The 15,563-nt window shown below is 46.7% G+C and overlaps 1 protein-coding gene across 1 annotated transcript in view; it reads right to left on the reverse strand.

The window, feature by feature from the left end:
• Positions 1 to 14,005, reverse strand: part of LOC146335252 (solute carrier family 2, facilitated glucose transporter member 5-like) — a 22,601-nt gene extending 8,596 nt beyond the window's left edge. The window contains exons 1-9 of the mRNA XM_084822335.1: positions 13,849 to 14,005; positions 13,581 to 13,665; positions 12,098 to 12,196; positions 8,754 to 8,914; positions 7,792 to 7,916; positions 6,334 to 6,486; positions 5,864 to 5,989; positions 2,044 to 2,231; positions 219 to 329 (exon numbers count right to left, since the gene is read on the reverse strand). Of these exons, the coding sequence (XP_084678461.1) occupies positions 219 to 329; positions 2,044 to 2,231; positions 5,864 to 5,989; positions 6,334 to 6,486; positions 7,792 to 7,916; positions 8,754 to 8,914; positions 12,098 to 12,196; positions 13,581 to 13,665; positions 13,849 to 13,859 (1,059 nt within the window). The 5' untranslated portion in view covers positions 13,860 to 14,005. The remainder of the gene's footprint in view (positions 1 to 218; positions 330 to 2,043; positions 2,232 to 5,863; positions 5,990 to 6,333; positions 6,487 to 7,791; positions 7,917 to 8,753; positions 8,915 to 12,097; positions 12,197 to 13,580; positions 13,666 to 13,848) is intronic.
• Positions 14,006 to 15,563: the final 1,558 nt, after the last annotated feature.

Raw genomic sequence — 15,563 nt, forward strand, 5'->3', positions numbered from 1 at the left:
TGTGTCACTATACAGCAGCCTCCACAACCTGGTCCCCTCTAGATGTTTTGGACGACAACTCCCACTATTCTTGACCATTGGCCATACTGGCTGGGGCTGATGGGACTTGAAGTCCAAAACAACTGGAGGGGACCAGGTTGGGGGAGGCTGCTATATAGGATCCAACATAGCCCCACCTGCCCGCGGCGCTTACTCAGATGTCAAAATGATAGCAATACCGCTAACAAAGTCATGACGAAGTTGACCGCTCCAGTTCCTACGGTGACGAACTGCACGTGGTCCTCCTTCACTCCTGCGTTCTCATAGATCCTGTCGGCATAGTAGTAAACCTGCAGGAGGATCACAACAGCCATTCAGTCGCTAACCAGGAACAGGGGTTCTGCTAGGCAATTCAAAGATACAGGGCCCAGGCCCCGGGACACAAATCTGCATAGAATTGGGATACGCTGATTGATACCTATATTTCCAAATGCAAAAATGTGTACTAGGATTTATTGAAATGTCTCAGGAGGAAAGATCAGGATGGAATGTTTTATCATTTATGGTGGACAAAAGCTAAAATGTTTTGGAAATGAATACAGTCCTTAGCTCAAAGAATATTAAAGACTACTATAGAATTAAAGCCAGAAACTGTTTTATTGGGTCTAACAGATAAACACATAAAAGGGAAGGGGGGAACCCTCTTTCTCTGCATGACAATGGCTGCAAGGTTATTGTATGCACAGAAGTGGAAGAATGAAACAAAACCAACTGTGAGCGAGTGGATCATGAAAATGATGGAGCTGGCAGAGATGGCAAAACTCACTATTTATAATTAAAGAAGGATCAACAACTAAATTTATGTTAGATTGAAAACCTTTTATAGAATTTGTACAAGAAATAGAGAAAAATGATATCTATGTATGTGGATTTTGAACTTTGAGATCTCCATTGTTGTTAAAAATTAGGAGAGAAATGAGATACCCTTCCATTGGCACCTACGGATACTCAGGGCTCTCTACAGAATAGATACAGGGCTCTAGGAAATAGATTCAGGGTTGTGAGCCCATGGCCCCAGGCCTAGCAATGTCACTGGTCAGGAGAAGCAAGGCTGGTCTTGTCAATTGTAATGCTAGAAGGGAGCCAAGTTCTCTCCTGAACACCCACCCTTCCAAATTATTATTCAAACATTTATTTACGTTCAGCCAAGGAGAGATTAAGGAGAGTGGTCTTCAAATAACTGGAGGCCTGTCATGTCAAAAATGGAGCAGCCTTGCTCTCTGTTGATCAGAAGGACAGGACTACACCAAACAGTGGAAACTGCAGGGAAGCAGATTTCAGCTAAACATTAGGAGTAATTGCCTGATGGTAACTAAGAGCTGTTTATCAGTAGAAAAAAACTGTCCCGGCATGTGGTGGGCTCTCAAGCAGAGGCTAGATGGCTATCTGCCAGGGATGCTGTATCATACATCGCAGATTCCTTCATCAAGCAGGGGGTCAGACTAGATGACCCCAACTCTCAAATTCTATTATTTATTTATTTAACGCATCTTTTTCATCCTGCTCTTCAGCCAAAAAATGCTCCCAGAGCAGCTTACAAACAATCAGTTAAACAAGACAGTCCTTGCCCCGCAGGCTTATGATCTCAAAAAGACCCTCACACAAGGAAAAAGAGATGGGGAAGGAAGAGGATTCTATTTTTCTTGCAGAGAGGAAAACACGATAGCAGTCTCCAAATATCTGGATGGCCAACCAGCAGAAGATGGAGACTTGTTCTCTGTTGCTCCAAGTGGCAAGAGTGGAACCAATGGGTGGAAATGGCAAGGAAGCAAGTTTCAGCTAAATACTAATAGAAACTTCCCAACCGTTCCAGAAAGGAACAGACAGTCTGAGGAGGCGGTGGGCTCTCTTTCTTCACTGGAGGTATTTAAACAGAGGCTGGACCCCCATCTGCCCTGAACATCCTGCACCGAGCAGGGGTGGGGGGAGAGCAAGCTTCCAGATATCTGAAGACCACTTTCCTTCAAGGCCCTCCAACTCTATAAACTCCTGATTCTCATTTACCGCGTTAACTCCGGACAGTTGCTGCCCCATCATCATAACGATGATGGAGATGAGTTGCCATCGGAGGCCTCGGTAGGTGAAAAGGGTCAGCACAGACATCCGCCCTTCAGCTTTCTCCGCCAGGTCTTCCTGTCGCATCTCTTCCATCTCATCCTCCACATTGTCCCTGCCTCTCAGCTTCTTCAGAGCTGGGTGGGAGAAAAGGGAGAAAATGAAACTGCTGGGAGCAGGGAGAAATTATTGAAGATATTCTATACCCAATGGTTCCATCGGCCATTCATGATGTGCGTGTGTGTGAAACTTCTTTTTTTACTGTAAAATGTCAACAAAAGAGGGGAAAAGAAAAAAAAGTGGCTGCATAGATTTGAATAACAATTTATTGTATACATATGGGGGGGTGCATGTGTAAGTATATGTGTGTGTGTGTGTGTGTGTGAACTATACATAAACTTCAACAAAAGCAGACCAAATATCCAAATAAGTATCCATTTGCAGGTGGCTATACACCACCCATTCAAATATTGAAATCGTTGTCAGGTCCTGAATCCATTACATTATAGGAGGTGAGCATTTATCCTTCCAAGCTTGTGTAAGGCCTCGGGCCTGAACCAAGCTATCAGTAGTTTTAGAGGGGTTTAGATGATCCATAATGCTCTCCGACTTTGGTCAGTTAGCTGCTGTTTTCCCTAACAGGCCTCTTGATTTACCAGGATGAGTCAAAGGTCAAGAGAGCGGCCTCCATACATTCCATACTAACAAGCTGAAGTGTCTTATCAAGATGTGTCTGGGAAGTGAAGTTTGTTTGCCTTAAAGCCGCAGGTCTGTGCTGGGAAAGTTGTAGATGAATGCTAAATAACGCTTGCTGTTGTCATGCTGCCTCACTGCTGACATGTATGGTATAAAGCCATTGTACCCCATGGCTCTGGGTTCAGAGAAGCTGTCTGATCCAACCCTTGGGTACGCCTGTGTGCCGATTGTCCTCAATAAAGTACTCCTTGTAAGTAAACCTGGATCTGATTTATCACAATCTTGGCACCTCTACATTAAGAGTTTGAAGCCTACTGCAGGGGCAATACAGGTTGCAATATCAGTCTTTTAGCTGCCAGAAGGGCATGGGGAATCCATCTGCGCTGACCATGAGCCAAAGTAGGTAGATAATTTAAAAGAGCACGTACATCAGGAAACATTAAGGGGTATTCAGATACAAAACTTATCCGTGTAATGACCACCTTCCCAAAAGAGGCAACTACCGGGCATTGCCAAAGCATATGCTTAAAAGAAGCATTAGGTGTGTTACACCTCCCAACAATTAGCTGACTTAGACAAACCCTTATTAAAAAGACGTTCTGGTGTCCAATACACACAAAAAGGTTTTTGCTGAATAAGATGCAACCAGAGATCCCTAGACGCGTCAGGTACAGAGATGTTTTGAGTTCTTAACACATTGTGGTTAGTGAGCTGTTGATGCAAACAGCTAAAGCAAGGGTTGCAAAATGAAGAGGCAATTTCCTACAGGGTCTGTTGGCTCAGTGGAAGAGCAAATGCCTTGTACACAGAAGGCCCCAGGTTCGATCCCAAGCATTCCCAGTTAAAAAGGCTTTTCAGTAGGCTGGCTGGGGAATTTGGATGGAACCTTTGAAACTGCTTGCATGACTGCAGATTGATCAATGGTTTTCTTTAGCATAAGGCTGTGTAAAAGATACTGAAGAAAAATGTGCGTTTCATTCATCTTTGCCAGGAGTGCAGAACCTCTTTCAGCCTGAGGGCTGAATTCCATTTTGGAGAAGCTCTGGGGGAGGGTGTATTCTCAAAGGGGGCTAGGTCAAAATTACCAGCATGTTTTACCTTAAAGCAGGGCAAGGCAAAGGAGGTGGGGCTGAAGGAAAAAGGGGAGGGACCAACAAACCCAAAATACCAGCATATTGTAGCTTAAAGGTCTTGCTGCCCTGCCCATAACGAAACCTTAGGAGAGGCATTTCAACCAATTAGAATGGGGGGAAATGTTCAAAAGCCGGGAACCCACCAAATGGACCAGTGCAGAAAAAGGGGTGGGACCAAGAGAAGGGGGTGTGGCCATCTGGGATACCACAGAGGGCTGGATTGGGACCCCAGATTTCTGCACCCCTGATGTTTGCCCTCTTAAACTTTTGCCTTATTCAGCCTTGGCCTAGCAATCTTGTGCTTAGTAACCTTTTCCCACTAATGTCGACCTGTATGTTTGTAGGCTTAAAAAGTCACAATGCCCTAGATAAGATAGGAGTTGGTAAGGGTGCGATCCTATACATGTTTAAACAGAAAACAGTCCTGCAACTCCCAGCATTCTCCAGCCAGCCATGTTGCAAGATTACAAGAAGTTAATTCTAAGTCTCATTTAGGGAAGTTTTAGATCAAGGTATAAAATGCAAACATTGCCTGAGGTCATGAGTAATTAATGGAACTTTAATAAAGTCAAAAATAGTTCAGGAAGATCTGTTAAAAAATGCTAGCACCCCAACTTAGCAACCTACAAGTGTGTCAGACTACAACTCCCATCATGCCGAAACGCTGTGCTAGAGGCATCTTTTAATTTTTATGATTTCAGCTTAGTCATGAGAAAATATAGCACGTCAAGAGTTCAATATAGAGACAGGATGCAACAGGAAAAGTAATGTCTGTGCACCTCACCTGACCTCACCCAGACTCTCTCTAGGGGCAGTTTATAGCAGCTGTGATAAGATCTGGAGATAAAATTAAGCTCCTTCTAATCGTTCTGGTTTGTTTGTTGTGTTGTAATCCACACTCTATGTCTTACTCTACTTGTTTTTATGTCTATAGCAGCTTTCCCAAACCAGTTGCCTTCCAGATGTTTTACACTACAATATCCATCATCATGGACCACTGGCCATGCTGTTTGAGGCTGATGGGAGCTGTAGTCCCATCTTATCTTGCTGTCAATGTTTTAGCCATTTAAATTGTTTTGAATTGTCTGTGTTAGAGCTTTTATATCATGTTTTTATTATCTTGGGAGTATGATGTGTACTTTTTGTGAACTGCCCAGAGAGCTTTGGCTATTGCATGGCATAGAAACAAACAAAGAAACAAAGAATTAATAAGAGTCCAAAACATCTGGAGGGCACCACATCATGAAAGCTGAAAGACTAAAAGGAAAGCAAAATATCTGTAAAAATGTTTTGGGTGCTTCCAGACAGTCAGCTCCTAAAGCTACGAATTAGAAGTCATTGTGCAGCTATTCCATTTCCCCCCCTCCTTTAGTGATTTTCTAAAGTAAAAAAAAGGTGGAAGAAGCAATGGGGAAACGCTGGAGGGTTACAAGTGGAAGATGATGGCATCTAGAACTTCCCGTAAAATTCCGTGGATGAAGCAGGGCAATTGGATAAAAGCCTCATCTGGAAGCAGCTTTTGTCTCTCAGGTTTTTTAGTATACATTAAAATCTCTGCATTACTCCTATCCTATTATATTCCACTCATAGAAGGAACACACGTCTACATTTCCTGAGTAACCTGAGGTTAATCAAAATACAGATGTGGGTCAGTAAAACTGTTTTCAGGAATTACAGAATTACAATCATCTAGAAATTCAACTCTATTTGCTCTGGTTTGAATAAGGACAACGGTGTTTTTTAAATCACACTACGTTTGTTAATCAGCTCACCACTGCAGTGATGTCTGTGATATCAGCCAAGAACATTTTGCGAATGGACAATTTGAGGTTAATGCTTCATGCATCTAATGAACTGGACAGTGTCCACGAAAGCTTATGCCAGAATACATGTGTTAAGTCTTTAAGGTGCCACTTTGTTGTATATAGCCGGTATAGTACCTGCCCTGGCGCTCTCTTCATCTCCCTTCTGGATCAGCAGGTACCTGGGACTCTCAGGGAAAAAGGGCAGCAGGATTAGCTGTAATGCTGCAGGGACCCCAGTTAGACCCAACAGTATCGGCCAGCCTGCAACAAGAGAAAAAAAGAGAATGTCACTATGCACACGAAGATGGATATTCTGCAACTTTCTGCAAAGGTGGATACTCTGCAACTGTTCTGCAATGATGGATACTCTGCAACTATTCCGCAAAGATGGATATTCTGCAACTGTTCCGCAAAGATGGATATTCTGCAACTGTTCTGCAACGATGGATACTCTGCAACTATTCCGCAAAGATAGATATTCTGCAACTAGTCCATGAAGGTGGATATTCTGCAAAAGGTAAATATTCTGTGACTATTGTGTGAAGGTGGATACTCTGCGACTATTTCATGATATCCCAGTACAAAGGCTTTCATTTCTGATTTACCTTCAGCGCTTCCCAGGATCATCCGCATGCCCAGAATCTGAGCAGCCAGGATCCCAAAGGTGATGAAGAGCTGTGGCATCACCCCAACGGCACCCCTAAGGTTTTTGGGAGACATCTCTCCAAGGTACATGGGGACAACGTTGGAAGAGAGGCCTGATTTAAAAGAAAAGACAAATATCTTAGAAGTCTAGATACATGCGGGACCTGCAATAAAACGTTGCAGTGCATTCTCAACCCATAGAGGACCGCTCCTATTCGTGGTTCCAACCCTCACATTTGTGCATTCTTCTCTCCCAACTGGCACGTAACACTCCATGATTGTCACTTAGCACTGTTTGGGGGTTTGTTCCCCCTCCTTGGGATTCTCCCGAGCAGGATACTCTGTCGGCATGAAGGCATGGAGTTCCCTGGCACCAGGTTATCTGAAGGACCACCTTCCCCAGTATCGGCCTGCCCACAAGGCTGGAGCCAAGGCTAGGCATCCAATGGATATCACAAGGATCCTTGTCGTGTCCCCTAGCGTGCAGGGGGTAGGTTCCAGCCCCACAAGCTGCTAAGACACCTTTGTGCACCTCCTCTGAAAGCACCAGGGTCAGTGCCAAGGGTAGGGATGGTTGGGCACTTGTTGAGGGCACCACCACCTCCAGTGGGGGCCCACTGATAAGAGCTCCTGGACTTGCCCCTCCTCTTCACCAACGCAACCTGCTTCTTGAGCTGCCTCTTGATCTGCTCAGACAACTGTGGTGGTCGGGAGGAGCAAGTCTGGTCAGAGCAGACCTGCTGGGGTGTGGACACTTCGGCAGGTGCCCCATCATGCCTACCCTCAACACGGGCCCTGCCTCCCATCCACCTGCTGGTGGGGCCCTCTGCCAGATCTCCATCCCACCCATAAATGGATGGGCCATCTCAGTTCACAGAAGCCTAGTTAGGATCCAAAGCACTGCAATTCTTTAAAAATACATATATGGTGTCTTATACTACGTTGGTCACTACTTTCATTCATTTCTAGACTTTTCCAGAGTAAAACAGGTGGAATCAAGCAGTGGCAGATCCAGGCTTTGGAGGGCCCTCAGTGCCCCCTGCTCAGTGAATCTACCTCTCACCACCATGGCTGCCAGCTGCTCTTCCTCCTCCTCCTCATGGCTACCCCTCGCTTGCTGGACAGGCAGAGAGCCCGGGAGCAAGGAGGCCGCGGCATCTCCTGCTCCTCCTCCTCGCCACCACCGTCATCTGGGCCAGAGCGAGAGGCAGGGGAACGAGGACATTGCAAATGGGAAGAGGAGGGGCAACTCCAGGGGGATCTTGTCAGTAGGCCCCTGCTGGGGGGTGGGCCCTTGGCAGGCGCCCAACCATGCCTACCCTTACTGGAGATGCCAGGGCTTGAACCCGTGACCTTCTGCACGCAAAGCAGGTGCTCTACCCGGGAGCGACATGCCCTCCTCCAACAGCTCGCCTCACCTGCACATATCCCGATGATGATGCGGCAAATGATGATCACTTCAAAGGTCTTTGCCGCTTTGGCGCTTCCCATGAGGATGGCGGGGATGATGGAGAAGACGTTGTTGATCAGTAAGGTGCCCTTTCTGGAAAGGAAGTGAGGGGAGTGCAGTAACGCGCTCGAGCTGGGGCTGCCCCTGTGCCTGGTTCAGAAGCTGCAGCTGGCAAAGCATGCAGCAGCAAGAATGCTCTGTGGAGCGCCCAGTGGTGCGTAAATGGCTCCTGTGTTAAAAGAGCTGCACTGGCTACGAGATACTGAGCCAAGGCCAAGGTTTTGTTGCTGGCATTCAAAGCCCGAAACAACTCAGGCCAGCATACCTCCAAACCATCTGCCCCTGTATAGATAGGGGAATGTGTGCACGTATACACCCCCCGCATCGGCCCTTGAGATCTGCAGAGAAAGCCTTGTTTGGAGGAAGCCTTGCTCACTGTCCTGCTTTCCCCCCCAAGGGGCTCAGGGCTCCTTGGAGGACCATGAAAGCTGCCTTGGGTTCTTTGCAGGAGGGGGAAAGGCGGGATATAAATGCAATAGATAAAATAAATAAAAGGCAGGTAACATGATCCTCCCCCTCTTCCCATTTTAATCCTCACAACAACCCTATGAGGTAGGTCAGGCTGGGAGATAGCAAGTCACCCAAGGGCACTCGGCGAGCTTCAATGGTTGGGTGGGGATTTGAACTTGGGATTCTCCTGAACTATTACACCAGCTGTTCCCCAATCCTGGCACCCTCCAGATGTGATGTACTATAATGCCCATCAACCCCAGACACACTGGCTGGGAGTGATGGGACTTGTAGTCCAGCACCACTGAAGGGTGCTGGGCTGGAGACGACTGCTCTTCACCACAAGACATCACACCCTGTGCATTAATACCAAGCAAACGTTCCCATTGTTAAACAGAAGGTTTATGTTTTTGTAATTACCTGCCCCACTTGTTCACCATGGGGCCAACCATAAGTGACCCAAACAAGCCTCCGAGTGGGAAGAAAGACACCGAAAGGGACCAGAGGGCCATCATTAATTCGCTGTCCATGAACTCGCCGTACCTTTCGTTGTAGGTTTTGTTGTAGAAACTTTGCATGAACTGGGAGGAGGCAAACACCAGAGGCTTGTTAACAACAGATTGATGATCTAAGTCAGGCCTCTCTGACCTGAGGCCCTACAGATATTTTGGACTACAATTCCCAGCATTCCTGACCATGCTGACTGGGGCTGATGGGAGTTATTGATTGATTGATTGATTACATTTATATCCCACCTTTCTTCCCTCATGGAACTCAAGGTGGCGGCACGTGGTTCCCAGGTGGTCTCCCCTCCAAGCACTGGCCAGACCCAGACCTGCTCAGCTTCAGCAAGGTGGCTGCCTGATGTGCCTTCAGATGATGCCCTGGGAGTTGAAGTTCAAAGCATCTGGAAATGCTGATCTAAGCAGTATCAAGGTTTCTTATTCATCAGGGCCGGCTCCGGTTAGACTCCCCCCACCCCCTGGGGAGACGAGAGGGATAAGCAGGAGAATTTCACCAACTCTGCTGAAACTCTGGTTCTTTCCTCTTCCCTCCCTATCCCTTTTTCCTTGGGTGTCATATCTTTTTGAGATTGAAAGCCCACGAGCAGGGATGGTCTTGTCGTACTGAGACTTTTTTCAGCTGAGGAGTGGGATAAAAAATACTTTAAATAAATAAATATATATTATCTCTGGTATAGAGCTGTGTGATTGGCAGTGGAGGATGGTGGCTTAGATTCCAGTGGGGCTGTATAAAAACATTCTGGGTTTTAGTCAGGAGCAGCCAGAACTCTAAAGGTGCAATCCAAGGTGCTGAACCCAGTCTGGGGAAGGGCTCAGCACTTTGGATAGCTCCTGTAGAGCTCTGGCTGGTTCTGACTGAAACCCAGAATGGATTCACAGCCCCCACCAGAATCAAAGTCACCAGCCTCCACTGGGTCCATCTAGGTTAGTACCAATTAATCTTACTGGCAATAGCACTCTATATCTCAGGCAAGGGTCTTCCACAGCCATCCTTCCTCCAGTCCTTTTCTAAACTGGAGACTGGACATTCTGGGAAACCCTGCACGCAAAGTCTGTGCTCTCCCACTGAGCTGTCGATCCGCCAGCGAAGGAGCTCTCTTATATCAGATCTACGTCTAGTTATGTCTAACCCAGTATGGTCTTCTCCAAGTCAAAGCAGCTGCTGGAGGACTCAGGCAAAAATCTTTCCCAGATTTTTGTGACCAGTGGTGGACTGGGAACTTTTGAAGTGCAGGCGCTCAACATGACAGTCACCATAGCCACCCCACCCCCAAGGAGCATCCAAAAATGCAGGCAGCTGTGCTGATCCATGTAAAAAACAAACAAACAAAAAGCTCTAGCAATTTCCTCTCCACCAGGAGCGAGGCTTTTGTGAAGTTATTGGGCCTTGATTGCCCATTCAAGATTAAGCCACCCCGAAATACTATGCATTACAACAGGGAAAAATACATTGCTGCTGGGAAAATTCATTTGCCCCCAGCTACGTGGCTCACATTCAGCATCCAAGGTCCTCCTCTGGATGCCTCCTCTGAGGGTGGCCCGGAAGGCGGCAACAAGGGCCTTCTTGGTGGTGGTCCCCCAATTGTGGAATGATCTGGAGGCCCGCCTGGCGCCAACATTGTTATCTTTTCGGTGCCAGGTTAAGATCTTTCTCTTTTCTTGGGCATTTGGCAGCACAGATGAGTTTTAATCAGGTCCTGGGTTTGCCTTATGGTTGACTGCTTCAAGTTGTTTTTAGATATATGTTGTCTCTGTGTGTACCGTCTGTGTGCTTTTATGTAAATATTTTGTAAACGTTGTATACTGTATCTTTCAATGGGTTTTAATCTTCGTAAACTGCCCAGAGAGCTTCGGCTATGAGGCGGTACGGAAACGTAAATAATAGCAATAAGGATTGCAGCTAAGCTCAGGGGGAATTCTGAGGGGGGTGGCTGATGACGTCAATGACCCTGTGAATCGAAAAGCGTCCCTGTGAGCCCTGGCTCCACTACACCACTGCCTGTGACCCAAGGCCTTTTAACTAGAGATGCTGCAGATCAAATCTGGGACTCATGCAAGGCTATCAGTGGCTACTAGTCCTGAGGGCTATATGCTACCCCCAGCATCAGAGGCAGTATACTGGGGAACACGAGCAGGACGGTGCTGTTGCACTCGTGTCCTACTTGGGGGTTTGCACAGGCAGCTGGTTGGCCGCTGTGTGAACGGAATGCTGGATGAGATGGACCCTCGGTCTGATCCAGCGTGGCTCTTCTGACGTTCTTAAGTGCTTTAGCTCTGAGCTACACCCCTGACGGGATCTCACACAATCCTGTAGATAGCGATTTCCGTTTGCAGGTGAAATAACCCTATGATAACAACCTTGAGTCTGATTTAATCAGGCTAATGCTACAGGCAAAGTACTTCATGCGGGTTCTCCCTGCAGGTCAGCAGTCAGTTTTAAAAGGTGCTTAACCCGCCCACCACCCCTCATGTGTGCAGAGTTTGCACACCAGTGGACTTTGGCCCTGGCAGATGCTGAAAGAGGGTGCAAAAATGCTCAGAGCAACCTTCCCTAACCCAGGGCCTTCCACAGGGGTTGGACTACAATTTCCAATATCCCCAGTCAGCACAGCTGTTGTAACATCCGCTAACAATGTTATAGGAAACATTCTGTATGGTGATAATGGTCTCATTTGTTTCTCCAACAGCCACTGGATTACGTCTTTCTTTCCTTCCTTCCATCCTTCCTTCCTTCCAACATTTATGAACTGCATATATTAAAAAGAAATTTCTAAGCAATATACAAGCAATTCTTTTTTCAGTTGTTTTTATGAATGTTGGCTGTTTTATTGCTGTAGGACTTTATTATTACTATGAATTCTATGGCTGTAAGCCACTTAAGGAGGCCTCCTGCCTTGAAAGGCAGCCTAGAAATATTTTAAATAAACCTAAATAAATAATAGAATATCAAACCATAATAAAGCACTGTATAAAATGTGAAAGAGACAATAAATACCATTACAGCAAAGATAAGACAAGATCAGCATTCTGGAAAAAATCATTGGAACATAAAAGCTTTATCTGTCTTTTTAAATTTTGCATTTTATAGTTTTCAATAATAGTAATAATAAGAATTTTATTTCTATTTATTACATTTCTATACTGCCCAATAGCCGAAGCTCTCTGGGCAGTTCACAACAGTTGAAACCACAAAATACACCATAATATGCATGGAACAGTTCGGCTCCACTCTCAACCTACCGGAGCTGGAGAGTTGATCACCGAGACGTTGTACCCGTATTGGAAAGACGACCCAAAGGCAGCGACCAGTGTCACCAGGGCGAGCACGGGCGTCATTCTCTGCGGGCAAGAAGACAGAGGAGTGATCCAAGGGGTCAGTCTGCTGCCATTATTTCAGGGAGTGTCTTGAGCCTCATGTGCTGAGGGCAAGCATTTGGGAACTGGTCTAGGCTAGCTAAGAGAGACCCTGATTCAAATCTCACCCCGGTCATGAACTTGCAAGGATGGCCTGAGGCAAGCCACTGTCTCTCTGCCTCAGTCCTCCCATCTGCAGTACGGGCATAATAATACTGATCTACTGTTAGGGCAGGAGTTTCAGGGTTTTTATGTGGTACATAGGGCCGGCGTCAAGGGTAGGCCTGGTCGAGCACCTGCCAAGGGCCCACACCCCAGCAGGGGCCCACTGACAAGAGCCCACTGGAATTGCTGCTCCTCTTCACCACTGCAACCTGCTTGTTCACCTGCCTCTCGCTCTGGTCCGGGCAGCTGAGGAGGAAGAGGAGATGCCGCAGCCTCCTTGCTCCCTGGCTCTGCCTGTCAAGGCAGCAAGTGGGAGCAATGGTGAGGAAAAGGAGCAAGGAGGCTGTGGCATCTCCTGCTTCTCTTTCTCGCCACCGCCGCTGTCAGGGCCAGAGCAAGAGGCAGGGGAGCAAGCAGGCTGCAGTGGTGAAGAGGAGGAGCAATTCTGGGGGGCTGCTGGGGTGTGGGCCCTCGGCAGGTAGCCTGACCATGCCTACCCTTGACACCAGGTCTGCCAAGATGTATTTGCCATGCTAGATGCCTGAAATGTGGGTCTGAAAGCTGTGCCCCAAATCATTAGCAATGCCGTAGAGGATGCGGAGAGCAAACCTCTCAGAGTTGCGTGTAGCCAGGCATGGTTAGTGTTTTGCCACCGCATCTTTTGCAAAGCTTTCTGGAGCACACTTCAAGACTTGCATGATGCTGGTTCCTCCAGCTTTCTGCTCAGCCCCTTATCTGCACCGTTGTCTCCTTTTCTGTAACGCCAGCAGTTTTCTACAGACACTAGCATCCATCCATGGACTAGCCAGGTTGTAAAGACCCTCGTACCAGTGGGATCCAAGTTTTGCAACAAAGGGATGCAGTTCCCAAACCCTCAAATCTGGACTTTGAAAATTGGGAGTAGTGACTTTAACATTGTGATGTTGCTGTTTTAATATGGGTTCCTTGTTTTTATTTTAATTGTTGCACACAGCCTTGTGACATTTGTGGAAAGGTGGTATATAAAAATATTCTTAATCAAGCCACCAGTTAATTTCTACGCCGCAGTGACCGTGCCACCTCCAACCCAAACCTTAAGAGGTCTTCAAGGACCAGCTGAAACAGAAACTGCTCTCCGTGCTACATTTGGCAAAGTTGTAAGAGTTTTGCCCTATTTCTCCCCATCCCATATCCCCCGAAATACAGTGATAAGTCACACACTCACCCCCTTCCTGGCTTCGCAGGTTTCCTGGCCTTGATCTTCCTCGGTCCTCATTTTAAAGGTTATGTTCCCAGATCTCTGGTTTGTTCTGTTTGTAGTGATGGACAGAGATCACCCCAAAGAGAAAGAACATGCGTTGTGTATCTGTATAAATACGCCTTCACTGAGATACGTAACAATACACTTTACAGCCCAGCAATATACTTTACAGCCCCATAATGCTCTTTGAACTTTCCCAAGCCCCGCATGCTGTCTGTGTGGCTCTACTTGCCCTTTCTCCATTCAAGGCCCCGGATCTACCAGCAAACTGTCTTAAGGACAGCGTGGGCTAGCAGAAGACATGCTCCGTGGAGTGACACATGCTCTGCATGTAGGAGTTCCCATTCCGTGGCTTGGCTTTCAAGTGTCGTTTTGCTGCTGCTGAAAAAGAGGTTGCTGCCAATCCGGTCACTCTGTGCAACAGGCCAGATTGAGCAATAACGAAAGAAATGCAATCCCAGCAGCGTTTTGGAATAAGTCACACTGCTGACGGGCTCATGTGGTCAGAGAAACCTTTGGCTGGAGACAAACATTTGGTTCATTCGCACATTCCAACCGTGCCTGTTTTCTAGTGATCCATCCCTGGCAGATGACTGACCCCAATTTGGCTTTTGGATAGTTGTTGGGGATGCCTTAAAACAAAAAAAAGCAACAATACACTTTTTTTTTTTTTTGCTTTTTAAGCATGTGCTAGTTTTCAGCCTTCTGTCCCAGGTCTCTACAAATTAAGGAGAGAAGGATTATTTGAAAACAAGTTTTCAAATTGTTTCACAAAGTTTTTAAATTTAACACAAATTTGAAGGTGCAATCCTATGTATGCTTAGTCTCTACTATTCTCAGCATACCCCAGTCAGCATGGTTGGCTGGAGGGATGCTGGGAGTTGTAGGATGTTTTGTCCATCTAAATGCTCATAGCTTTGCCCCCTAAATTCTTGCAAGTTTTAACTGTAAGTTGCCTCGGATAGTCATATTTGGGCCAAAAGGTGACTCATAAATGTAATAATAATATTAAAAACCTATTTATCATTATTAGTAAATAACAACAACAATGACAACGACAACAACAACGACAACAGCAGTAACATTTCTATACTGTCCAATAGACAAAGCCCTCTGGACAGTTCACAAAACAAGACATAAAACCATAAAAGGACAAAACCCCTTACATAAAAGTTGAAGTCCCTTTAAGGGCACAATCCTATGCATGTTTAGGCAGAAAAAACTCCTACAAATCCCAACATACCTCAGCCAGCATGGCTGGCTGGGGGATGCTGGCAACTGTAGGGCTTTTTTGTCTAAACATGCATAGGATTGCTCCCTAAGTGACTTTAAAGGTGAAGAGAAATTCATGGAGGATAGATCTAACAGCGCCTGTATCTCAACAGAACCTCCAGATTTAGGAACAGTCTGCCACTGAATATCAGTTGCAGTTGCTGGGGGGCAACAACGGGAGCAGGCGATTGCCTTTGCAGCCTGCTCTTGGGCTTTCTTGGCTGTCCACTGTTGGAAACAGGGCACTGGGTCAGACAGACCCAGGAGGTTCTCTTGTTATGCATTTATCACGAAATCCCTGATAAGCTCTGACAGAACTCAGGGGTTTCCTGCAACAGCTTTGTAAACCTCGGGCTTCGGGGAAAAGCTGCCCTCTCACCCACCACTCGAGTTCTAGGAAGGAGTTTCAGAGGCTGCTGTGACTGCCAGCAGCCCTGAAGCTCCTCCTTTCGTTCTCTTGTGTGTCCAGGATTCATGAAACAGAGCAGCACACAGCAGGAGTACTTTCCGCTCTCCATCCCTTTTTGCTGCCCCAGCTGATCACCTGCAATGAGGAGACAGCTGCTGTTACAGGCAGGGAGAACCACAGGACATCTTCGAGGCCCAAGTCAGAGACCAGTGTATGGATTGTCGGGAGTAGATCTCTGGGACGGGTAAACAGCAGCTTGGTGGCAG

This window comes from Heloderma suspectum, chromosome 15 (assembly GCF_057233095.1).
Source record: "Heloderma suspectum isolate Gila_16-S chromosome 15, 16-S_ref, whole genome shotgun sequence".
Classification (NCBI taxonomy): domain Eukaryota; kingdom Metazoa; phylum Chordata; class Lepidosauria; order Squamata; family Helodermatidae; genus Heloderma; species Heloderma suspectum.